The sequence below is a fragment of the Heteronotia binoei genome, chromosome 15 (assembly GCF_032191835.1).
Source record: "Heteronotia binoei isolate CCM8104 ecotype False Entrance Well chromosome 15, APGP_CSIRO_Hbin_v1, whole genome shotgun sequence".
In the NCBI taxonomy this organism is placed as follows: Eukaryota; Metazoa; Chordata; class Lepidosauria; order Squamata; family Gekkonidae; genus Heteronotia; species Heteronotia binoei.
This window is the reverse complement of record NC_083237.1, coordinates 24,528,648-24,555,146: the sequence shown is the minus strand read 5'-3', so window position 1 is coordinate 24,555,146 and position 26,499 is coordinate 24,528,648. Positions and strand designations below refer to the sequence as shown.

The window sequence follows — 26,499 nt, the reverse complement described above, 5'->3', positions numbered from 1 at the left end:
GAGGGCACCATGACTTCCAAGTGCAGACACACACACACACACATATACAATACAAAAAAAAAATCCACCCTCAAAATAAAAATGTAATGAAGCCAACCATTATGATAAAACAAATGTAGAGTAAGTGTAATAAATAGTAAATCTAAACCTTGGGCTGCAAGCTATAGAACATAAGAAAAATCCCACTGGATCACACCAAAAGACCCTTACAAATCCAGCATCCTGTTTCCCACAATGGCCAGTCCGGCATAGCCAGAAAGCCCACCAAGCAGGGAATGAAGGAAACTGCCTCTGCGAGCTTTTGCCCCTCCCCCAATCTCATGGCACTGAATCCCGTAAATTAATCTTACATTTTTATGAATAAGTCCTTCCTTTACACTTTCTTGAATTGACTGCCCATCAGCTTCATTGCGTGAACCCAAGTTTTAATGATGGGAAAGGGAGAAAAAGTTCTCTTTGATTAAGGTGCAATCAATTAAGCAATGCCATCAATTAAGTAGTGGGACCATCCCCTGGAAAGTACTTTTACACAAATCCTGTTGAGTAGGAACTGCAAGTAGTGAATTGCAAGTAGTGAACTGCAGATAATGGTCATTCTTATATCTTCATCTGTTCAGCTGAATGTGTGTTAAATGCCATCAAATTGCTTTGGAGTTGTGGTCACCCTATGAATTAATAAATAGCTTTACTCAGGGCTTTTTTTCCTGCAAAAAGAGGTGCTGGAACTCTCAAGAGGGAAATGAAGGAGAAAGGCACTGCAGCCCCTCATGAGCTTTTAAACACTTTTTGAGAATTTTGTTTCCACAAAGAGATTCCAGAACTCTGTTCTGCTGTGTTCCCCCAGAAAAAAACCCTTGGTTTTACTGGATGAAATCAGTGCAATTAATCAGCTACAAGAGGTGCAATTAAACTGGAGCACAATTCCTGCACAAGCCCTACTCAGTCCAATGTGGTTTGTGCAAACTCCTTGCAGATATTTTTATTTAAATATTAAAACTGACCCCCCTGGTTATTGTCCATTGGGGAAGGGGGCAACAAGTCACTATTATTTAATTCCTTTATACTCTGCCTTTCTCTCCAGTAGGACCCAAACCAGCTTATATGATTCTGTTCCCCTCCATTTCATCCTCACAACAACCCTGTGAGGTAGGTTAAACTGGATCAAGGTTACCTAGCGAGCTTCCATGGCAGAGTGGGAATTTGAACCTGGGTCTCGCAAATACTGGTCAGACACTAACCACTGCACCACGCTGATTGTCGTTTTCAAACTGTTGCTTTTTTAAAAGTATATTGTTATGCTGGTTGCAGACATGTGCTGACTTCTTCCTCTATTCCACATTTTAGGGTTGTCCTCTGACCTGGAGAAAAGCATTCTGTCCCTTTAAGAGAGATTTACTGGGTGGAAATGGGCAGTTGAAGCTTTTCATAACATCACCTGAGACATAACATTTTGTTAAGTCTCTGTTAAAGGGATAGGACATTTTTCTCTGAACCAGGCCCACTAGGGTTGCCAAGTCCGTGTTGGAAAAAACCTGGAGACTTTGGGGGTGGATATAGGAGAGCGTGGGGTTTGGAGAGGGGAGGCGCCTCAGCATAGGGTTGCCAATCCCCAGTTGGGGGCAGGGGATCCCCTAGTTTGGAGGCCCTCCCTTCCTTCAAAGTAATCAGAAAGTGGTGGGGGGGAGGGAAATGTCTGATGGGAACTCTATTATTCCCTATGGATACTTATTCCCATAGAAAATAATAGAGAATTCATCTGTAGGTATCTAGGGCTCTGGGGCAGGGGCTGGTGTTTGAGGTAGAGGCACCAAATTTTTAGTATAGCATCCAGTGCCTCTCCCCAAAATACCTCCCAAGTTTCAAAATGATTGGGCCAGGGGGTCCAATTCTATGAGCCCCAAGAGAAGGCGCCCCTATCCATTATTTCCTATGGAAGGAAGGCATTTAAAAGGTGTGCAGTCCCTTTAAATGTGATGGCCAGAACTCTCTTTGGAGTTCAGTTATGCTTATCACACCCTTGCTCCTGGCTCCACCCCCAATGCCTCCTGGCTCCACCCCCAAAGTCCCCAGATATTTCTTGAATTGGACTTGACATCCCTACCTCAGCATTGTATAGTGCCATAGAGTCCACCCTTCAAAGCAGCCATTTTCACTTGAACACTGTGCAGCTGTAGGCACATCATCGCAAATCCAGTTTGTGGAGTGTTTGAAGAAGCATTCAAGCTGGCGTCTGACAAAAGAAATGCCCTGGCCCACTTCTGTGTCTTTAATGGCAGCCTGGCCAATAGAAATCATCCAGTATAAGCATGATCATTGACTAATGTTTGCAACCCATGCTCATGGTTATGGTGGCTGTATAAAAAGCTAGTCATCCGAGAAGAAGAAGGGATTGGATTTATATCTGCCCTTCACTACCCAAAAGAGTCAAAGCGGCTTACAATCTCCTTTCCCTTCCTCTCCCCATAACTAGTCACACAAACCCAAAATGCTGAATCCTATACAAGGCGGTGGCTCATTATCTGGGGTGGGGGCTGGTGTTTGAGGTAGAGGCACCAAATTTTTAGTATAGCATCCAGTGCCTCTCCCCAAAATACCTCTCAAGTTTCAAAAAGATTGGACCAGGGGGTCCAATTCTATGAGCCCCAAAAGAAGGTGCCCCTATCCTTCATTATTTCCTATGGAAGGAAGGCTGGCTTGTCTCCTGTCCACATCAAATCACTATCCCATCTGTGGGCTTTGCTCTTTGGCAACCATCACTGAGCATGGGGGATGAATCCGTGGGGTGGGGTGGCATGGGATACTCTCTGATTGTCCACCCCTTTATTTTACTGCCTTGGTTTTCCTGCCCTTGCTAGCTGAGAGGCACGAACCAGCCTGTTCCACTCCCTAGTTCTTGGGAGAGGCCCTACTTCCCAGCCAGTTTCCTGCCCCCCCTCCTGCCATCTCCTTTTCCTGCCGCACCTCCTGTGTGTGAATGACCAGAGGCACGGGAAATCCTTGCGCAGTCATCGCTGGACTAAGTCACAGCACACACAGAAGCCCCAGACAGTGCGTGCTGGACTCCAGAATTGAAGATGGCGCCTGCCCTGTGTGGTGCTTGAGAGTGGAGCAGGGAGCCTGCAGCCCCTGGGGCACCCGTTGGAGCAGGTAAGAATGCTCTCCCAGTGCTACAGCATCCTGTAGATTCCAAGTACAGAATCTAAAAATGGGAAGAGATGGTATGCAGGTAGGAACTCATGGAGGGTGGGGTGGCATTGCTCCCCAGGGGCTCTGCCCCACCACATTCCACCCAAAGAAGATCCAAGGAGATCTGGCATCAGGTCTTCTCTTGTCCACTTGACCATCCTTCCAGAGAACTGAGGTGACCTGGTTCCTGGCTTGCCCTGTTTGTTAGCTCTCCTTGACAGACGTTGATGCTTTTTAGGGTTGCTAACTCTGGGTTAGGAAATTCCTGGAGATTTTGGAGGTGGAATCTGGGGAGGACAGAGTTTGGGGAAGGGAAAGAGCTCTGTTGGATATAATGTCCTGGTGTCCACCCTCCAAATCAACCATATTGTCTAGGAGAACTGATTTCTGTATCTGGACATCGGTCATAATTCCAGATCTCAAGAAACCACTTGGACATTGGCAACCTGCATCCGTTCACTGGTTTATTAGGTCTCAAAGAATTATTCTCTGAGAAGGACCTGCAAAAGAGAAGTCACATTCATTAGGCAGGAGTGAAGCAGGTGGCAGGTACAATTTAAAAAGCCCTATGTTGCCATTCATGGGTTTTATTTTATTGTGGAGTTGTTGGGTGGGGAGGCACAATTTGGATTTTCTTGCTCAGGCCTTCTGTGGTTACAGTGTATGGTACTGGGAACCAGAACCCCAGAGTTTTCTGAAAAAGAGAGTACTGTGTTATGAGGGGCAGAAAAGAGCCAAGAAACAGAGATCTAGCAGCTTAAAGAACGAGGACTCAATATTTAGGGCTTCTGGAATGAGATCTGGTGGTTCAGGCAGACCTAGTGTCTGGAGAGGGGGTGGGTGAGGGAATCCAGATTGCAACTTTCTATTTTGTACTGTTTTCCTGATTTATTTCCCCAAGAACCAAGCAGCATGTGGGGTGTGGCTCCAGCTATCGGGACCCCAGAGCTTGTGAGACCTTTTCTTTTCCTGTTGACGTAACTGTTTGATTCAAGGCCTCTGACTCACCCTCCTGGCTGGAACAGAAGTGCAGGCTTAAGTGTCCCTGCCTCTCTGGTCTGGGTTTGAATCCCATCTAGCAGTTAATCACCTGTGAAGAACCGCAATCAAGCTTGGATTCAACAGGCATGGGAATCTGTTGGTTTAAGTGAGGACATGAATTAGAGCAATGGAGAGTCTAATAGGGTTATCAGCTCTGTTTGGGAAATTCCTGGAGAATTGGGGTGGAGCCTGGGGAGGGTGGAGTTTGGGAAGGGACCTCAGCAGGGGATAATGGCATAGAATCTGCTCCTGAAGGCAGCCATTTTCTCAAGGGAAACTGATCTGTGTCACCTAGAGATAAGTTATACAGTCCAGGAAATCTCCAGGCTCCACCTCAAAGTTGGCACAGTCCTATAATCAAGGCTTTTCTGGGTAGGATGTGTCTACAGGTATACAAATCTCTGTATCTTCAATTCTATTCTGCTCCATGTCATACAGACTAATTTACAAACTGTAAGGATGTTTGGATAGTGTTGCATTTACCCTTTACTGAGAGACTCTGCTTCAATGTTTGTTGGTGTTTTGGACCTATGTTCAGAAGAGGTGTGAGATATGGACCACAGCATGGAGGTATTTCAAAGCTTTTCTGCTCAGCTGCTGTTCCTGCCATGTCATCACATAGGGTTGCCAATCCCCAGGTGGGGGCAGGGGATCCCCGGTTTGGAGACCCTCCCCCTGCTTCAGGGTCGTCAGAAAGAGGGGGGAGGGAAATGTCTGCTGGGAACTCTGTTATTCCCTATGGAGATTTATTCCCATAGAAAATCATGGAGAATTGATCGGCGGGTATCTGGGGCTCTTGGGGGGCCCCTGTTTTTTGAGGTAGAGGCACCAAATTTTCAGTATAGCATCTAGTGCCTCTCCCCAAAATACCCCCCAAGTTTCAAAAAGGTTGGAACAGGGGGTCCAATTCTATGAGCCCCAAAAGAAGGTGCCCCTATCCTTCATTATTTCCTGTTGAAGGAAGGCATTGAAAAGGTGTGCCATCCCTTTAAATGTGATGGCCAGAACTCCCTTGGGCATTCAATTATTCTTGTCACAGCCTTTATCTTGGCCCCACCCCCAATGTCTCCTGGCTCCACCCCCAAAGTCTCCTGGCTCTACCCCCAAAGTCCCCAGATATTTCTTGAATTGGACTTGGCAATCCTATCATCACAACTGAGGGGATGGGGAGGCTGGGTGTGGCTGCATAAGGCTGAAATGAGGCAGAGAGGCAAGTCTATGTCACCCCTGACCTGGAAATGCTTCTAGGCACCTGGCCTTATCGCACGTCCTGCTTGGGCCTATTGGAATTCAAGATGGCGAGGGTCCATTCTGAACATTCTGTAGTTTCTTCTTAGGCCGGTGGTGGTACGTTCATCCCTCCTCCTCATAGTCTTACCCATGCTGCTTCTTTAGAAAAAGGAATGCAAACTGAGATTCTCTGGAAGTTGAATTCTGTCTGTTGAATGGACTTGCGCACCACAATGCGGCCACAGTGGTGACTGTTGAAAGAAAGACACATTTTTAAATCTTTTAGTAAATCCCTATAATTGAATGCTTTTGAGTTTTAGTATCACAACATGTTTTTTGTAAACCTCTGTCATCTACTTCCTGTCACTTTTCTCTCTCCCTTCTCAAACACTTTCCTCGCTGGGAAGATATTCCAGCCCCTAGGCCTGGCCCATGTTGATTGCTCATTTCTACGCCATTCCCATCACTAATGTATCTTTGTTGAAATGGGGTGAGTAGTACTGTGTACAGCAGATTCTCCATATACTTATGAAAGGGTATTACTCTAGTGGTGTGGGATGACATGGGTCTGGGTCAATGTTCCTTCTAAACTGAGTTAGTGTGAGCGAGCTCACAGTTTTTTAACCTCCAGCTCACAAATTTTTGTCTTAGGTCAGGAAGGATGGCCCCAGAGCAAATTAATTTATGCAGTGGCCAAATTGTTGACTCACAACATTAATGCCAGTAGTTCACAAAGTAGAATTTTTGCTCACAAGACTCCACAGCTTAGAGGGAATATTGGACTGGGTCAGTGGTCCCTCTAAGCTGCGTTAGCGTGAGCTAGCTCAGTTTTTTAGCCTCTAGCTCACACATTTTTGTTTTAGTTTTAGAGCACAACAAGTTATGCAGTAGCTCACAACTTTAATGCCAGTAGCTCACAAAGTAGATTTTTTGCTCACAAGACTTTGCAGCTCAGAGGGAACATTGATCTGGGTGTAATGAAAGTCACCAGAGGTGGACGCCATTGGGTTGAGAATGGTCATGCTTGTTGAAGATCAGCCTTTAATGTTGTGTGTGTCTCTTTATATCCATCTCTCAAAAGTGCCGGATCCTTCTGACCATGTTCTCAGACGAACGAAAAGACGGGAGCCCCCGATTTGGGAAGCTTCACTTTCCTGTTGGCCTTTGGATCAACTCTCCAAAGAAACACTTTGCCAAGCTTGGCCGCAGGTGGCCCAGCGTGGGGTCTGTCAAGTAAGTGACTGTCTCATAGTAGGCCTGGCTAGGCTGGAATCAGCCCCGATTAGTTCTGCCTCTTTCACCCCTACCGGAAGTACAGCCCACTGGAATCCTTATCAGGTATCCCCCTTGATTCAGTTTAATAAGCCCATTGACCTAGCAGTATTTACTGCTGCCTTCAGTTTGGACCCACCATGTATGGTGTATCATCTCCCAATTAGGATCATATAAATGGGTTTTCCTTTCCCAGTGCTAAGCCTTCTTTGGGAACCGAATTAGGTCATCTCTGTCCAGCACTATCTGCCACTAAAATCTTCTGTTGTCATTCAGATCATGTGACACCTCTTATTAAATTGCCTACTCAGGTTTCCCATCCAGTCCTGAATTCTTAACCTGGGGAAACAGGTGTGCTGATAAGCATGTGCCTACTTGTAAGTTTCCCCAACAAGGCAAATGAATAGTGGCCACCTGGGGCTATTTCAGGGCAGAAAAGCAGCCAAGTGGGAAAGTTTCATCCTCTTCTCCCCATGTGCCATGATCTCAATCCAAATCAGACCCCAGCACCTGGGAATTAAATTTCAGCACAGAGTTTCCAGCACACATCTGATTGAAAGGACCCTGAGCAGGCCCTTAATCAATGTATTAAGAACATGATAGAAGCCATGTTGGATCAGGCCAGTGGCCCATCCAGTCTAACACACTGTGTTACACAGTGGCCAAAACCCAGGTGTCATCAGGAGGTCCACCTGTGGGGCCAGAACTCCAGAAGCCCTCCCCTCAAACACCAAGAACACAGAGTATCACTTGCGTAGTTGGCCCTTCTCCTGGCCTACTTCAGAGGGTTGTTGTAAGAATAAACTGGAGAAAGGGAGGGCCAGCTATGCCTCCCTGAACTGCTGGGATAAAAAGGTAATAAAAATTGGCATTTGCTCCACCGCCTCTACTAACTGGCAATCTGTGTTCCATGCTGGCAGTTAAAAAAATTGTACAGCCCCTAACAGACATTTGCTTCAGACCAAGCAGTGTGAATGTGCAGCAGCTATTGTCTGGTTCTGTAGCACTCTGGGAACCACGTGCTCTGAGCCACTGGCATTTGATGAGTGGCTCTTACTAAAACATTTTCCCCAAAAAACCTATGCAACCAGAAAGCATATAGGATATTTATTAAGCCAAATGGAAGTGTGAGACTGGTGCTAATGAAACTGCTTCGGAACACATCTGAGCCGGCAAAACAGAATGTGGGGAGACGAGGTTTTGATTAACATTTTGATTAAACAAGAAGTGCAAACAGGACTGCAGATTCTGGAGGGACTTACTTACTCATAGGTCACGTTTCCATGGGCATTCCCATGTGTGGTGGGCATCCATTTATAATCACTGTGTTCCTTAATTCATCTTATCTTCCTGGAATTTCTGTGAGGTCTGTGAATTTCTGTTCAGCTGAGAGGTTGTGACTTGTGGCTTCATGGCAGAGCAGATATTTGGCCATAGGTCTCCCACATCTGAACCCAGCAGTCTAGCAGCTGGTATCTTCCCTGCTGCCTCTCCCAGGCCTTTTGTCCTATTTCTAGGTCTACATCCTCAGATACTGCCAGCCGTGGCAGTGAACCTGTGGAGATGCGCCCAGCCACCAAGAACAAGGCCAGTCGACACAAGAGGCTCTCAACACTCTTTCAGCGAGGGGGAACTGGAGGGCCGACTGGTGGGAGTGGAGGACGCTGGGCCAGTGAGAAGAAACTGGCTGACTTCATTGAGCCCCTGCCTGAAGACCGAGTCCAGCCCCCGTTGCAGGGGGAAGTTCCAGGAGTCCTGAAAATCTACGGAGGGGACATCTCCACAGGTGCCAATTATAAGAGCGTGCTGGCAACCGTGCGCTCCACTGCTCGGCAGCTGGTGATCGAAGCACTAGAACGCTACGGTGTGACGCAGCCCAATGCGGAGGATGCCTATGTACTGTGTGATGTGGTGGGCAGCGTTCATGGTCCTGACAGCTCCTGGCAGGCCCAGTATCTTCGGGCGGTGGGCGACTCTGAACGTCCGCTTGTGCTGCAGGATGTGTGGAAGCCCAAGACCGGCTGCACTCGCCGTTTTGAGATCCGCCGGCGCTGTGATGTGGAGAAGATGGCAGAAGGCGAGGATGATGATGGTTCTGGTAAGTGAAGGGTATTGAGCAGTGGGCGGCACTTTCAGGGAACTGCCAGAGGAATTTGTTCTAGCAGTCTTTCCCTGCTGTGTCGAAGCTGGTTTTCTGAATGTCATGAGCTTTGCACATTCTCCAGAAGCTCTTTTGCTCAATTGAAAAATAAGTTCCCAGCCCTCATGACATTAAAAAAAATTGAAAAGTTCAGCAGTTGATTGATTGATATGAATTTTACTTTATTAATTAAATTTATCTAAATTTGCATATATTTCTGGAAAAGGGGCATACAGTTCCCTCCTTTTTACATCATGCTCATGCATGCCAAAAAGTCCCCTAGAAGAAGCAATCCACATGTATGTGAAAGGAGGAGGCCTGCTCTTCTAAGATAACACTGGCAACCCATACTTAAAATTAATGTTTTTAAAAAATCCATCACTCAATTAATCATGGCTCCCTTTTAATCAATTAAAATATTTTTAATCGATCAATCTAAACCTTTCCTTGGCTAATGGTAATCCTAAAATGCAAAAAAGCGAGTGATTGGTGAGTGATCATCGCATAGTGCACAGATTGTGGAATTCCTTTGCTTGAGTTGGAGTAAAGGCTGTTAAAATTTGCACGCTTTCATAAGAATTAGGCATCTTTATGGGGAAAAAGTGTCAATGCCTATTTGCCATGTGAGCTGAAAATGGAAGATCTGTGTTGAGAGGCAGGATACTGGATACTGAGAGCACACAGCAGGGGACAGTGCTGTCACATTCTGCTTGTGGCCTTCCCGAGGACACCTGTCCAACCACGGGCAGACACAACATTCCACCAGTCCATCTTTGATCTGGTCCAGTAAGACAACTGTTGCATTCATATGTGCAGGACGGTATTCTGCGAAGGCTGAAAACATAAGAAATGATTGCATAAATTCTTCACTCTGTCCTCTGTTTGCAGTATTTCCTATTCTGAAATTTTGGCATGCTAAGTGTCTCCTCCTGTTGCAAATACATCCAAGGTGGGTTGGCCTATGGTTGACAATCAGGGTCAATGGAATTCCCAAGATATCAAGAGGATGACAATTCCTCCTCTGGCAGGTGTAGCAAAGGCAACAGCCCAATCTGGGTGTAGCCCATTATGTCTTTCCTATCTATCCATCTATACATCCATCCATCTATCTATCCATCCATTTATCCATCTATCCATCCATCTATCTATCTATCCATCCATTTATCTATCTATCCATCCATCCATCCTATGGCAGAGTTACACACAGGAAGCATATAATATAAAATACATAACCAAGTTGATACGGTGGGTTTGCAGACCAACTGGGCAATCCCTCTAAATACTAATATCTAAATTTTCAGTCTGCAGCTAGGGAGAGTTCAAAGAGCTCGGTCACATCTCTCTGGAAAGCACGATGCTCATGTTCCTGTGACAGATGGAAAATAGTTTGGCAGGCTGCACCACAGTCACATTCGGGTCCTGGTATTTTGCCCCATTTAAACAACAGGTCTGCACAAGTGCCAAAGCCTGTTCATATTCGCCGCCTTCCATTCTTTACGTGGCAAATCCTGCAGGATTCTCATTGGTGTTTATCAAGTTATGGATATTGGGTGGAACTGATTGCACCCAAGTCTGCAACCATTCATTCCCTAGATTGAGATTTTGTGATTGCAGGATTTGGGCAAGTCATTGCTGGGTGCTGGGATCATAGTCTGGGCTGGCGTGTGTCAGCCATGTCTTTGTGGATAGGCAACTCTCTGTTTTCAATTACCTCTCTATATACATGCCTTTCCTTTCTTGCTTTTTATCATGCTAAAATGATCCTAACGAGCAAACAAAGATTTATGTAAGTCTATTCAGTTTCTCTCTTTTATTCATCAGTACTTACAGGGCTTTTTTTTTTGAGCAAGAACACACAGGAACGCAGTTCCGGCTGGATTGGTGTCAGGGGGTGTGGCCTAATATGCAAGCTAGTTCCTGCTGGGCTTTTTCTACAAAGACCCTTTGTGCTTACATAAATTAGGTTTTATGAGGGGTGTGGGGGGGGGTGTTAGGAGCATTTTGATATGAAATGACTCTCCTTTTAAGAGAACAGCAGCAGCTTACCTTCCTAAGCAGAGTCACCTTGACATCCATCTTGTTTCCCAACTCTTCCTGTCTTGCAGGAATCAACTCGCAGACCCGCCGGCAGCAATCTCGCCGTTCCCGTGCCGCTTCAGGAGGCCATGTAGCCCCCAAGGAGAGGGCAGACAACCTCTCACTCCGGCGCAGCATCAGTGAGATGAATCTCAGCACTAAACGCCGCAGGGAACGCAAAAATGTGCTCAGTATGGCGGCCGGTGAACCTGCTGAAGGAGGCCCAGCTGAGGAATCACGGGTCAAAGTTGCTGAGGGCACCGAGGGCCTGTTGGCTGCAGCCTCTGAAGAGACCACTGTGGATTCGTCCAATTTAGAGCAGCTCTCTCAGTGCCTCATACAACCGCCAACAGAGCACCCTTATTTTCTGCAGTTGTTGGGCTACAATGAAAAACAGGTAGGGATGATGGAAGTTAGGCAGCTCTACATCATTCTTTTCCCCCTTAAATGGAAAGGGGGAAGATTGACAGAAACCAAGGCTTGGAAGGCTCAGTAATACCGTTGTGGTTGCCTAGAAACTCTGAAAATGGCCACTGAGATCTCAATCTTACAGTGAGCAATTATCTCTTAAAATTACAGATGTTGCTTCTGTTATTTGGAGGGGGCTGCTCCCCAATGATTATTTGTTATATTTCACTTTTTTTTATCCTGCAAACCTGGGGCTTCCCTCAAGTTTGTGGAAAAGTCTTCCCTGTCTGTCCCTGATCCATTGTGTAGATCTAAGGCCCAATTCAGAAATAGAAAAAAATATGACATGTCATATAAATAGTAGTAACATTAAAAAAAAACCCTTTAAAACAGATTATACCAGTAGTGTGGTGGAAAGGTCACATCATTAACTGTTTTAAAGTAAATGAAAATAAGTAAATTAATTCTCAATAAGAGCCCTAAAATATGTCTTCCCGGCCTTTATGAGGCAAAGATTATCCCTTGAAGTTTCTCAGTTTCGTCCATGAGGCATCCTAGAGGAAAGGGAAAGAAAACCCCAACTCCACAGTTGACGTCAGATGGGAGAGGACTATATACCTGAGGTTTGTGTGAGGGATTAGAGATATGTTCAAATCCCAGCTCTCCTTTGTGGCTTTAACAGGACTGATACATCCTTTCATGCTCTGCTAGAATGCAGATTTTTTTTGAGATTATGAGGGATTACTATATTAAGCCTTTATTCAACCAATCATCCCCTCTCATACTCCAGAAACCCTGGCTCTTTTCCTCCACGATAAGGATCTTAAGATCACTCTTGCAATTGTGAAATATGTCTCAGTCCTTTTAGCCTTTGCATTAAAAAAAATGAGATAAACGTTTTCTGCTGCTCAAGATCTGTGAATCATTGAGTTTCTAAGGGTACAAAGTAAAGGAAATCCTGGCTCTGCCACAAAGCTCACTGGCCCTGAGCTAATTACCCTCTTCGAACTTCACCCACTTCACAGGGTTGCTGTGAGGGGGACATGGAGGAGGAAAGAACTGTGATTGCTGCTTGGTTCACCTGGAAGGAACGGGATGGGAGGATAAAAATGTAAGAGATGCCAGTATAAAAATCTCTCTCCTGGTGCCCTGGAGCTTTGTTACTGCATCAAGCACTTGTGGGCAAAACTGGCTATAGCAGCCTGAACTACTACTTTGTGGTCTCTGTGCCAGCCATGCACACAGCAGCTCCACCTTCACAGACCAACATTTGGAACTTTCTAGATGCAAGCCCCGCAACATGACGCTTTTAAGTCCTGCCCCTGCAAGGGACAAATTCATGCTCAGTGTATATGTCTCAAAGAGCAGGAAAAGCACCTCCCCGCTACTGCATCAGCCCAATGGATGTTTCGTTTACTCCTCAATCAACGAGCAAAATGGGCAGCTGCCTGGCTACAGCAGAGATGCGGAATGAGGCTGTTTATGGCTGATTAAAATGCCAGTGTGTGAGCCAAGCACCCCACTGGTTCCATGTATGAGTTCTAATTTAATTTTTAATGTTTGTATCCCACCTTTCTTCCCTCACAAGGGTGATCAAAGTGGCCAATGCATTAAAACATACAGAGTAAAGTCACATTTTAAAACCAACCAAAAAACCCATCATTAATTAATTAAACAGAACTAAAGCATTTGTTGCTGTTCAGTTGCACAATCGCATACAAAGACATTAAAAACAATAAAACAGTTGGTAGGAAAGAGGAATCACCAAAGGAAACAAAACCAAAAAAATCTGTACCTGAACCAGAGAACCGTAGTAGGATCATAGAGCTGGAAGGGGCCATACAGGCCATCTAGTCCAACCTCCTACTCCAGGGGTGGCCAACGGTAGCTCTCCAGATGTTTTTTACCTACAACTCCCATCAGCCCCAGCCAGCATGGCCAATGACTGGGGCTGATGGGAGTTGTAGGGAAAAAACATCTGGAGAGCTACCGTTGGCCACCCCTGTCCTATTCAATGCGGGATGATTGCAGGACCTGCTGGTGGAAGACAGCAACAGAAGGGGGACAATCTCCCTAAGGAGAAAGTCCTGGAATTTTGGTGCCATGACCAAGAAGGCCCCCTCCCGGGTTGCCACCTACCTAATTTCAGAAAGCAAAGCTTGGCCTCCGAAGCAGGACTTCCCAAGATGACCACAGTGGTTGGGTACATTCATAAGATAGTGAGTTGACCCCAATATGTCTGTTGTCCCTAGGAATCCTGGGTGCTGTTCTGTTGAAATCACTCCATTTGTTTTTCTCCTTGCAGGAGTTTGTGATCCATGTGATGACACGTCGCCGACACATTTTCGGACGCCCAGAACGCCGCCAAGCTGGAGACCAATCCAGCTATGTGGACACGTTCCTGAGTGCCCCAGACATCCTTCCACGCCACTGCTGCGTAGTGTCTTCAGTGCCCCCTGCAGACCCCAGCCAGCCCCGGGGCTCGGCTATGGTGCGGCCCTTCCGTGGGGCGTCCATAACCCACAACGGTGCCCCACTCCACCGCCAGGTGGAGTTGGCCCCTGGAGACTTGCTGGGGATGGGGCAGCATTTCCTCTTCATGTACAAGGACCCTCGAGCTGCACCTGCACCACCAGCATGGTTGCCCAAGGCATGGGTCTCCCCAGGGTTGGTGGGAGCTTTGGCATGCCAGGCCTGCGGTCGATCCCTGCAAGAGCGGCAGGAAGCGTTCCGGGCTTACCTCAAGAGCAGAGAACCTCAACTGCGCTACCGGCCCCAAGAGCAGGAGGCCCTCCTGACTGAGATTGTGCGGCTCCAGGAAGCCCCGGGCTGCCGGCTGGGTCCTGCCTTCCTCTTTGGGCTCTGCCTGGAACACGCTGCTCGGGAGCTAGAACCAGGTCATCTGCCCAGGTTGATCGCCAGGATTGCTCAGCTGGTCAAGGAGGCCGTTTGGGTAAATGACAAATGCAACTCTTTCCATGCAGCTCTTTTTATTTCAGTTTGGAGACAACAAACCACCACCACCCCCGGTCCTAGGATGGTCCTCTCACACACTAGGGTTGCCAGCCTCCAAGTGGGGCCTGGAGTTCTAGCTCCCTCCCCTTCCCAAAGTCTGCTTTCCAGCAGAGCCGGCCCTAGACTATCCAGCACCTTAGGCAAGGCTATCTTCTGATGCCCCCCCCCTGCACTGATAACGTCACCAAGTCTCATGGGGGGCACCCAATTTGGTACCCCCCAAAGGCCAGCGCCCTAGGCAGTTCCCTAGTTTGCCTAGTGGCAGGGCTGGCCCTGCCCTCCAGGCACCGTCCCCAAATCTCCAGGAAGTTCCCAGCATGGAGCTGGCAACCGTACAGCCTTGCTGATGCTCCAGATGCAAGACGATGTGCATGCATACAGTGTATGGATTTCACATTCAGCCATGCTCTGGAATTCAGTATTCTGAGCATCCCTTCTCTCTTTAAAAAAAGAAGCAGCAGCATTTGAGCCCTTAGGAAAGGAGGAAAGCTTGGAAGCTTCTCCATCCCCTTCCCCTTCTTTTGCTCCTCGCTGCTACCTACTTCCTTAATCATGACAGGAGCAGATTAAATGAAAAGAGTGATTATTTTAAAAAGGTACTTACTTTGCTGTGGTAAACCATGTAGGTTTCTGTGATGCAGGGTTTGAAATTTGCACCAGGGAAGACTGCCATCTAAGCTAATGTACTTGCTTGGATCAGACCCAGGAGGACCTATTCTTGGGCAAATTTCAGATTGGTGCAGCACTGATTGGCTGGTGCTTGTTCGTGGCTGGAGCACCAGACCAGGATATGGGTGACCTAGGTTCAGATCTCGCCTCTGCCAGGGAACCATGAGCCAGTCACGTGCGTTTAGCCTTAAACTGTCTCACAGGGTTGTGGTGAGGATAAAACAGAGGAGAGGAGAATAATGCCAATCTCTTTGGGGAGAAAGGTGGGGTATCCGTGAAGTAAATAAACTTTTCAGCAGGGCTGTGCAGTGCGCTGATGGGTGGTCGAACTTCCACCTCTCAATGAACAGCTTCTAAAGTGTTTGAAACCTTTAAAAAAAAAAAGCTGTACCCCCCCCCTTAAAGAAACCCAGTTTTTTAAAAGTATGCTTAATGCAGCAAGCAAACATGATGAAGTCAACATGCCAAGAACGTGAAGGGAATAAAAGAAAATGGGACAGTGGGAGGAAAGCAGAGTGGGAGTCAGTTCAGAGACTGTGGATATATCTTGCAAAAGTAAAGGGAGGGGGAATGCAGGGTTCACCCCAAAGCCAAAAACTCTCGTATCCACTTCTGCCTATGGACAGCAGACAAGTGAATAGATTTCCCTCATTAGCTCTTCCAAGTCTTATTTTTCTGTAACTGAGGTCTGGCAAGGATGTAAAGATGCTATGTTGGTTCCAATTTGCCCAGTTAATATTTTTTCCCCTTGATATCCTTCCTAGGACAAGATAAAGGAGATTGGAGATCGGCAGCCAGAAAAGTGAGTGAGAGATGAAAACTTGCCTTTGGAGGCGGTGCTGTTCTGCAGTGCACAGCATCATAAGTAGGATTGCCAGCTCCAGGTTGGGAAGTCTCTGGAGATTTTGGGGGTGGAGCCTGAGGACAGGGTTTTTTTGGGGAGGGGAAGGACTTCAGTGGTGTATAATGCAACAGAGTCCACCTTCAAAGCAACCATTTTCTCACACTGAACTGTTCTGTGTTGCCTGGAGATCAGTTGTAATAGCGGGAGATCTTCAGCCACTACGTGGAGGTTGGCAAACCTATGAGGAGACGCTGTCTTTTTAGAGTATACATCACTTCCAGTTCAGTCCTAAGCAGAATTACACCCTGGAGTCAATGGGCTTAGAAGGTGGTGATTCTGTTGGCCTTGACTTGGATAGATCTTGGAAACTAAGCAGGGTCAGTACTTTGTTAGTACTTGGATGGGAGACCACCAAGGAAGTCCTGGATTGCTACACAGAGAAAATGGCTGACCGCCTTTGAATGCTTCTTGCCCTGAAAAAGCTATGAGAGGTCACCATAAGTTGGCTGTAACTTGTCACTTTCCACCACCAATTCTGCTTAGGGTTGCACTGTTTCTGCCCAGCTGCAGAGAAACAGCGCAGTACTATGGAAGTCCTTACCAGCACACTGCTGGTGTGAAACTGAACATGTGGCCACCCTCATTGCCAATGTCAGGTATATTGGGGTTTTCACCATGCAGCTGTGGGCTAGAGCAATTCCCCTGTCAAAATCCACAGATGGCTGCCATTTTCTTTGCTGCTCTTGTCTGTGCCTGGGGAGCATCTCCCACCTTTCTGCATGCGCATGGGAAGACCAGCAGGTCTCTGAGGCAAGCAGCTCTGCTATAGAGATGCTTTGTTTCTAGCATGGGTAGGTTCAGAGACTGCCCTCCCTGCAAAAGCCCTTTCATGCCTTCTCTCTCCACATGGCCATTGCCAGTTAGTCCTCCAGTGTGCCACACAGGCTTGCAGGGCCGGACCACCACTCTACCAATGAGATCATAACTGTGGCTCTTCCTTTGTCATGTGCTTGCAACTCATTGGCTGTGATGGTACTGAATAACAGATTATCCTTACAGGAGAGAAGGACATTCTGGAATGGGTTAACTCCCCCCTTTCTCTCCCCAAGACTGGACTATGTAAGCCCCTTTGGTGTAGTGGTTAAGTGTGCAGAATCTTATTTGGGAAAACCGGGTTTGATTCCCCACTCTTCCACTTACAGCTGCTGGAATGGCCTTGGGTCAGCCATAGCTATCGCAGGAGTTGTCCTTGAAAGGACAGCTGCCGTGAGAGCCCTCTTAGCCTCACCCACCTCACAGGATGTCTGTTGTGGGGGGAGAAGATATAGGAGATTGTAAGCCTCTCTGATTCAGAGAGAAGGGCAAGGTATAAATCTGCAGTCTTCTTCTCAATACAGACATAACACAACACTGTGGTTTATTTTAACAATGGTTAATTTGTGAAACTGGGATTTGACCCACAGACAATCATTAAAGCCCTCTGTTGCCTCCAGAAAAGCTGGTTTCACTGATTTCAGTTGTTCTCCTGCCTCTCCCATAGAGACCCATCAGGTATCGGAGCTTGGATTGCAGGGAGGACAGCACCAGGAATTAAATCTAGATGTCCAAGTTTGCATGTCACAAGAAACTGTAGTTTAAGACCATGTAGTTAAGACAGTTAGGAGCCCAGTGGTGCAGAGTGGTAAGCTGCAGTATGTACTGCAGACCTGAGTTCGATCCCGGTGGAAGCTGGGTTCAAGTAGCCGGCTCAAGGTTGACTCAGCTTTCCATCTTTCTGAGGTCAGTAAAATGAGTACCCAGCTTGCTGGGGGTGAAGTGTAGATGACTGGGGAAGGCAATGGCAAACTACCTCATAAATAGTCTGCCAAGAAAATGTCCTGATGGGACATCACCCTATGGATCAGTAACTTTACCTTTTATTTTAATTTTAGCATATTCACAAGTAACAACAACAACAACAAAATTTTATTTATATCCCGCCCTCCCCGCCGGGGCAGGGGAAAAAAAAGCAAAAAGCAATTCTGCAATGTCCTTTGGAAACAAAGTTCACAAAAGTCAAGAAACTCTGAACTCTGTGTGAACTCTGAAAATGTGTGGAATGGATAGAATTCCAAATATCCAGCCCAGCTGTCATTGTTACACCCCAGCCGAGAGGCAGCTGCTTCTCAGGGGCAGGTGGGAGCACCCCCCTGTCACTCGCGCCTAATCCTCCTTCCTTCTGTCTGATCCTCATAGCCAGCAAGACAAAGACGAGGCAGGCAACCTCAGCATCGAGGAAGTGGCTGCTGACTTGCGCCCCCTAATGCTCTGGATGGCCAATTCCATGGAGCTGCTCAACCTGGTACAGAAGAGGGTCTTGGACATTGAAAAGGACCTAGACTTGGAGGGTGAGCCCAGGCTTCCTGCATTCTGTAGGGTCATAGCAGGGTAGAAGGGCACTGGGCCATAGGGTTGCAACTCTAGACTGGAGAATTCCTGGAGGTGGCACCTGGGGATAGAAGTGTTTGGGGAGGAGCAGCCATTTTTTCCAGGGGGACTGAACTTTGTAGTCTGGGGATCAGTTTTAATTCCAAGAGATCTCCAGGCCCACCTAGAGGCTGTAGGGCCAGTATGCCATTAAGAGAGAACACAAAAGATGTTTTTTAGTTTCTCCAGAAGATAATGGAAGTAAAGGGTTAGGATTCTTGAGTTTTCTGGAAAGGACAGAAGAGCAAGGGAGCTTGTGGGCTCCCTACAGAATGGGGGACTGGAAAGAAGGCTGCTCTAAGGGCATCTGTACAATATTTTCAATTCTATGTCAGTTTTATAGCACTGTGGCTTTCCCTAAGAATCCTGGAGATCGTAGTTTGATGCAGATGTTCATCATTCTTCTAGCAATCCTTAGCCCAGCTTATAGAACTGAAGTTCTCAGAGTTTCCCGTTGAAAAAGAATGAATGTCAAACCAGTTTGAAGTGAAAATATCCCTTTGGATTCTCTCTGCTATTGTTCCTGCAGGAGTTTCCCACAATGCTTTACTCTCCAGTGACCTGGAGACATGTGATGAGGCGATGGCTGTCTTGGACGAAGTCATCATGTCCACATTCCAGCAGTCTGTGTACTACCTCACTAAGGTGAGTGGTGTCCCGATGATAACTGGAATCCCACCTTCTCCTCCCAACTCACCCACTGGCCTGCCTTTTGCCACAGTCTGCATTTCTAATCTTTTTCTCCCCCTGCAGACTCTGTATTCCGCTCTCCCTGCATTGTTGGACAGTAACCCCTTCACAGCCACAACTGACTTGTCCCACGTGCTGGAGCTCAGCAGCATGCCGGACGGGATCCGTGGGACTCTTGCCATCTACCAGGCGACGCTTGAGTTGACCCGCGATTGTGACCTGCATCCTGACCTCGTCTCGCAGACTTTCGGATACCTCTTCTTTTTCTCCAATGCCTCGCTCTTCAACACCCTCATGGAGAGAGGTAGACCTAGATCACAGTCTTCCTGGGATGAGGGCAAAATTGGGACGAACAACTTGGCAGTGAGACACCTCAGTTCTTTGAAAATAGACCAGTTTTTAATGAGACAGAGATCATAGAGTAAGTGGAACCAGGATTCCCAGGTGATTATGGGTAGTACTGGGGCCTAGAGAGATGGAGAGCTTTGTGAAGTGAAAACGTCTGCTGGGATAGAGCAAGGAATTATGAAAGTCAGGACTCCTGGGTTCCCCATATGTGGAATGAGGTATAATATGCCTGGATGGAGATAGCAGTTTCATTAGGCTTTTGAGAGATGCCTTAAATTTTTAAAAAAGCAGGAGAAAGATCATTGGAAAGATCATTCTGGGCCACAGAGGTTTGACAGCTCCATTAGAACCCAGCAGAAGCAAGATTGACTTTAAGCCTCTTGTGCAAAAATGGCTAGAGAATTAGAAGGATCGGATTCTGTTCTTTGCTCCTGTCCAGTGGAAGAACAAGAACCTCTCAGCATCCCTCCTCCCTTCCACAAACACACACTCACTCACACACACACTTCCTCCTATTTTCTGTTCTGGTCTCTGGCGGAAGCAGGCGGCTTCCTGCTTGTCCCAGAGTTCAGGGCTGCCCTGAGCAGGACAGGAAATCGCCAGGCGGAGCTGGCTTCTCATCCAGCAGTTAGTGAACTGGTGGGGGTGGGAGCCCAGGACCCAGAGAGTCACTGGCAGGAAAGAATTGGGGAGGGGGGGCAGTAAGAAGTTGGAACTAAGAAGCATAGCTCAGGATTTGTTCTCAGAACTTTCCTTCCCTTTTTTCCAGGCAGTTCCCAGTCCCTGTTCCAATGGGCCAAGGCAGTGCAAATCCGAACTAACCTGGACCTGGTCCTGGACTGGCTGCAGGGAGTGGGCCTGGGGGACATCGCCACCGAGTTCTTCCGCAAGCTGAGCACCACGGCCAACCTGCTGTGCGTGCCCAAAAGCAGCCTGCTGCAGGTGAACAATAGGTCTTGGCCTTCCTGGGCCTTGAAGGGAATGGGAGCCCAGATGTGGAAACAGCTGGCTTGAGCAAGAACATAGGTCGTGGGTGTTTGCTGCCCTTTTTCCTCCTGAAGCACACAGTTCAAGGGTCTGATGAAAGGAGACTGTGTTGGCAACCCTTATTATTTATTCTTTCATTCATCCTTTTATTTGACACTTTGCCTTTTTGGCACCAGGGCCCAGCTATGGAAAGGAAATAAAGTGGGACCTGGAGAGCTCCCAGAATTACAGTTGATTTCCAGATGACAAGGATCAGTTTCCCTGGAGAAAATGGCAGCTTTAGGGGATGGACTGTATGGTATTATACCCCACTGAAGTCCTTCCCCTCCGCAAACCCCACATCCCCCAAGCTCCACCCCTTCAGTAATTTTCCAAACTGGAGTTGGCAACCCTAGAACCAAAACAGGTTCACTTTACTAGAGGTGGTAAGGGGAATGTGATCTTATTCCCTATAAAAAGTAAATTAGATCCCCTGCCCCCTTTCCGGGCAGAAGCTAGGCAGTTAGCTGCCCTGATTGTTGTTGGAAGTGAAGGGGGAATCCCCTGCCTCAGCCTCCCAAGTGCGTGGCAAGCGAGAACAGATAGCTAGATGGACACACTGACCTTTCCTTCCTGTGTTTACTCTTCTGCCCCTGAACCCTTTGAAATGTAGATGGTGCTCTCAGGGACAACTTCCTTCCTTCCGTTCACCCCTTCTCCCGGCACACACCAAGAGGGACGACATGCTGTCCTCTCTTAGCACCATCTGCTTCCATCCTTAACTAGTAAGTTAGTACTCTATCCTATCTGTCCTCTTTTCTATCTAAAGCATACTTCTAAAATAGAGAAACATTTCTCTTTTAAACTTGCAACGTCGCTCTGTGTAGCTTCGTAAGCTGAGTAACCTGGTGAAGTCTCATGCCTAAGACCGCCCCTGCTCAAGTAAAAACTCACATGCTTAATCCAGTATGTTCTTTTAATTGGGCGTCAGCCCTGCTTTCTACTTCTGGGGCAGAAAGTACAGCATCTGGACATTTCAGCTTGAAGGGCTGGGTTAGGAGGGGCATTTTTGCTAACCGCTGTTCTGTTGTGTTCTGCTTGTGCACAGGCATCTTGGTCCCGCCTGAGAAATGACTATCCTGTCCTGCTACCAGCCCAGCTCCAGCACGTGCTCAGGAATTACCAGCTGGGGCCAGGCCGCCTGGCCCCCGAGTGCTGGGACCCACCGAAAGAGGAGAGAGATGAGATCGCACACAGTGAGTGTTCCCAAACCCACACGAACTTTGTCACCCCGCCACTTATAGTTGCCATTGGTTTTATTTCTGGCAGGGAATCTGTGCCTTTTATGGCAGACAGGTGAAATTTTCCTTCTGTAGGGATTCTAGGGAAACAGTCTCACAAGTACTTGTTTGTGCCCACATGGGAGTGAGAAAGTTCTGTAGCCATCCCTAGTCACCTGTCCAGTGAGGCTTCTCTTTCTCTGCTCCCTAGTTTCTCACACACTCTGGGTATCACCACTGCCAACTAACCAGTTCTTTCCTGCCTGAAGGTTAGCCCTGCCGCTTTGCTGATTAGCTCTGAGTTCGAGTCTCCTTCTCTTTTACAGTTGTTGCAGAGGAGCCTAACAGGCTTAGTTGCACATTTTAGGAGGGTAGGGTAACTGTCTTTCCTCCCCCTTCTCTCCTGGCAAGTATGGACTGGACATGAGTTTTCAGAAGCATCACAGGGATCAGACCAGCTACATTAAAAATGTCAAGAAGTCTAATAGGAAAATTAAAAATACGCGCAGTGTAAGCAAACACAATGGACTGAGCAAAGATCAAAGAAAAGGGGATATAAATTGCTCTCGATCATAAATATTCCTGACATTGGTAAATAAGGATATATTCTTGAACTTGCAATTGATTAGAGCTCATCCATTACCTTAGTGTTAGCCTCTGAGGTTTCCCACTTTTTGATTTCAGCACCATGTAATGTAGCACTATGTGGTAAGGACAGGCTGTTCCCTTCTTGAACTTGCAGTTAATTGAACTCATCCTTTTACTTGGTGTTGGCCTCTGAGGTTTCCCACTCTTCAGTTTTAGAACCATGTAGTAGCAATGGCTGCTTTCTGTGGACAATGGATTCCTTCCTTCCTTCCTTCTTCTTGTCTAAAACAGTCAAGAGAAAATGAACCCTTTCTTCCACGTGCTTAGAGGTTTTATCATCCCCCTTATGTCCCCTTCCTTGCAGACCCCTTCCTGTCTGCATGTCTACACTTTGGCTTCCTTCAACTTTCTATAGATTTAGGTGTGATATTGCCTGCCTTTTGTCCTTCACTAGCCAGGGTCATCTGTGTTTCTGTGTCACTGCATGATTCTGTGCCTGAATAGTGACCCTAACCCTCCCCAGCCAGCAAAAGGTACTTCCAAAATATCCCTTTTAGATTGTGAACCTTGGCATCAGTCTTGAGGTGTAAGGATTTTACCACATTTCCCATCATCATTGTATTCTTCCCTGCTGGGAAAGAATCCCTTCTATTCTAATCCAGTTCCCCTGCTTTCTCTTTTGAGCTCCCCTATCTCTCTCCCACCCCAACAAATGTAACAGAATATGAAAGCATTTGGTACCTCTTGCAAAAATGGGCTCCTAATGCCTCCTGTAGTACTTACCGGAGGGTGCAGCTAGGGTCAAATGAGGGTAGAACTACTGGCACAGCTGCCCAGGACAGCAAAGTCTGAGAAAATGGAGTTTTGGAATTTATTTTATTTTTTAAATTTTGCAACAGGAACAATTGTTTAAGTCTGCTCAGAATGTCAAAACATCTAATTGTGACTCTGGCTTTATATGTATAAACCAAGAGCTGGCTCTCTGGTTCTCTCCTACACCCCAGGCGATATATTTGAGAGCTTCACCGACCACCCACCCCTGATTCTTCCCTGTGATGGTTTCCGCTTGCGTCTCTCAGAGTCCGTGTCCGACGATGGCCTCCATCGACAACTTGTACGTCTGCGTCGGTTCCTGTGGGAACTGGAACGTGAATCTCTCCCAGCCAACCAGAGGGCAGTCTATGGTCTGGATTCCAGCCAATGAGAAGGAGGGAATGGCACCAACATTCAAGTTGGCTTCGGATCCTCAGAAAGCCCTTGTCAGAACATTTCCCCCCTGTTGATTCTGGAAGAGGCAGAAGAACCTCAAACCATTCAGTTTACCTGTTAATAGGGCTGCCCTGAAGTTCAAAGGTCATTTACCATGTCCAAGGTAAAAGAAACCCGACTGCTGTTTGCTGTTTCCACAACAACTCTTTGTGACTTGATGTCAGCTGCTTATTTGAGAGACTGCAGTGTTTTTCCACCTCACACTCGGCTGCCCTTTCAGGCCCCAGTTCACAGTTTGTCACAAAACTATGTATTCTTTTCCTCACACCAATAAAATTATTCGTTGAGACCAAGACCGGGAATCTCACTGTAAAGGGAGCTTCCAAATTCTACACATAATTCTCAGAAAGGTGGAGCAGCTGCCAGAAGACAGGACAAGAGTCTCTTGGAGAAGAGGGATAGAACTGGCTAAATTTGTCTCTGTAGCATGCACTAATTTGGTGTACATTGCCCGTATGTGGCTCTGAAATACCAGATTGTATGGGGGTTGGGAGCCGGGACTACTGGTGTCTTCCATACAGGCCTTTAGTGTCTCTGGGACGTGCCTCTTTCCATTGTCCCAGACCACAAGTGCTATCTTTGTCGACAGCGTCAAGCCCACGGCTGCTCCTGGAATTAATCTTTGAAATCTGAGCCTGGGAAAGACCTATGAGCTCATTCAGCCCACTACTTACCACCACTGCTGTGTAGAGCTCCCAGCAAAAGGGATCAGACCCAGAGGCTGGTTTTGGAGCAGTCCAGGGGGTTTTGCAGCCAGGCCACAAGAATCCAGGACTTGGGAGACTGCAGAGGGGCAAGGAAAACATCCCTAAGAGACATGAATCGCAAGCCTCCTCTTCCCTGACAAATGTATTGCATGCATACCCAAGTTCCTGGAGTGATAAGCTAGGCACCCAGAGATTACCATTTTTCACTTTAAAGTGGAAACAAGCCATGAGCAGGAATGATCAGGGCCTCACTTGTGTGAACTTTAGAGGAGGAAAAGTAGGGATTTATGAGTGTGCATATCTGTGACTACAAAAATTCTCACGAGACGTAGCCTTGTGTCTCATAGAAAGCTGGTGATTTAAAAATTGGCACATTGGAAACAATCTCTGGCATTCACACACCAATGACACTACATGCTAATTCTGCTTAGCTCACTTTCACAGCCCTGCCAATATCCCAGTGGTGGGAGGGGGGTAAGTAAGTATTTCTCCCACCCACCAGGAGGGGTCAGTGTTGCTTGTCTAGTGACACTTAATCCGCTTCTTCACGCAGACTGAAGCGCAGTTTAGGACACGTCTGCATTTTCAGTCTCTCTCACACACACCCATTTTGCTCTGGTTGGGCTCCAGATGAAGGTGGGATGGGGGGTGGTGCCAAGGGGCAGGGCTCAAAGCAGGGGGCAGGGCAAGGGAGCATGTCTGACTTTAAATACCCTGGTCAGAACCTGATCCGCCGCGTCAGTGAAATCCAGCGCGGGCCTTGGACGGCTGGCAACAGGTGACACCTGTTGTGCGAAGAAACGCTCCCTGTGGCCCGACAGCAGCCGCAGGGAAAGGGCAAAGGGGACCCAGCGAGTGCCCACCTCAGTCTCTCAGGGTCTCTGTCATGTCTGGCACGAGAAGGCATCTCGCATTGAGCACTAGGGACCGTGGACTGGCCAGTTGGCCTTTCAACCTAGGACAATGACACAGGCTGAGAATGCCTGTGCTCAGCCAGGATAACATTTCCTGACCAACAAATATAACCAGAGACTTCTGGTGAGGCCCCAGGCAGCAAAGACAAAAGAGAGTGCCTCTGGGCATGTGCTGACAAGAACAGGTGGCCTTCAACCCTCACCCCAGGCAGAGGAACTGCCTGTATCCAAACAGCTGGTTCAGAGGGCTCAGACCAGTGTTTCTCCAGAGCCACATGGGATTTGCTGAAACCTGGTACCCAGGGCACTCTTTCAAGGGATACTAACCCACCCTATTGGGACACCCTCAGGGGTGGAATTCTAGCAGGAGCTCCTTTGCATATTAGGCCACACATCCCTGATGTAGCCGATCTTGGAGGAATGGCTACATCGGGGGTGTGTGGCCTAATATGCAAAGAAGCTCCTGCTAGAATTCCACCCCTGGACCCCCTCATCAGTTTTTAAGCCAGTACGGAACAGTAAAAAGTGTTGGACTGCTGGAGATTATATCCCCACACCTACCACACAAAGTTTGGGCCAGTCAGGCTTTCTCAGCTTAACCTACCTCACAGAGTTGTTGTGATGATAAAAATGAAGGGGTGGAGAATGACATAAGTCACTGAGTCCCTATTGGGGAGAAATGCTGGGTACAAATGAATACAATAAAATAAATTTTAAAGTTCCCTCCCCATATTTCTGTCCCCCCCCCCCCACCTCAGCAGCTGTATGCTTCTGAGCGTGCCTTGGGACTCACCACCACCCCATTAAGGGTCTAGCAACAGCCAGGGCTAGAACTAAAGAGAAAAAATCCCGAGAAAAGGTCTAGTAAAGGCCCATCGCAGTGCCTCCGAGGGTAGGTTGTTTTCCCAGTCCAGGCGCTCAGTCTCTAAGCCTTTACCAAGCAATTTCCTAAATCTCTACAGGCAATGCGATTTAAATTCCAGTTTGAGCTGCAGGGCAACAAGACGCTGCGGAGTGCGCCTCGGATGTGGATCGCAGACCCCTTCTAAAACCTCTGCCCAAGGGGCCTTCTCAGAGAACGAATGGAGTCGTGGCCCCGGGAAGGCAGAGGGGGGTGGGCTGGGGGCATTAGGGTGCTGAAAAGTGGGGCAGAAGTTGCCTCCCCATGGAAAGCGGTTGGGGGCAGAAGTTGCTGTGCCGGAAGAGGAGTGGCGTCTCCCCGAAGAAATGGCGGGAGCTGGAGATCAGGAAGTTGGGGGTCAGGCTCTGGGGTGGGGGTGCTGGAAGCTAGGATTCCTGAATTCCCCAGGGGAGGAGGCAGAGGCTAGAGAGCCGGGCTTCCCTGGGGAAAGCGTGAGATCTAGCGCCGGGGGTGGGGTGGGGTGGGGAA

At 47.7% G+C, this 26,499-nt stretch overlaps 1 protein-coding gene across 2 annotated transcripts; it reads left to right on the top strand.

The window, feature by feature from the left end:
- The first annotated feature begins 2,992 nt into the window (after positions 1–2,992).
- RASIP1 (Ras interacting protein 1) lies at positions 2,993–23,781 on the top strand. 2 transcript variants are annotated; one of them, XM_060255975.1, is made up of 12 exons: positions 2,993–3,147; positions 6,539–6,690; positions 8,247–8,827; positions 10,975–11,342; positions 13,659–14,306; positions 15,802–15,839; positions 18,117–18,268; positions 18,877–18,992; positions 19,101–19,341; positions 20,155–20,327; positions 21,460–21,607; positions 23,224–23,781. In XM_060255975.1, the coding sequence occupies exons 2-12, from the start codon at positions 6,557–6,559 to the stop codon at positions 23,421–23,423; spliced, it is 2,799 nt and encodes a 932-aa protein (XP_060111958.1). In that variant the 5' UTR covers positions 2,993–3,147; positions 6,539–6,556; the 3' UTR covers positions 23,424–23,781. The 2 variants fall into 2 exon arrangements, with proteins under 2 accessions (XP_060111958.1, XP_060111956.1); XM_060255973.1 differs by lacking the exon at positions 2,993–3,147 and adding an exon at positions 4,452–4,616.
- Positions 23,782–26,499: the final 2,718 nt, after the last annotated feature.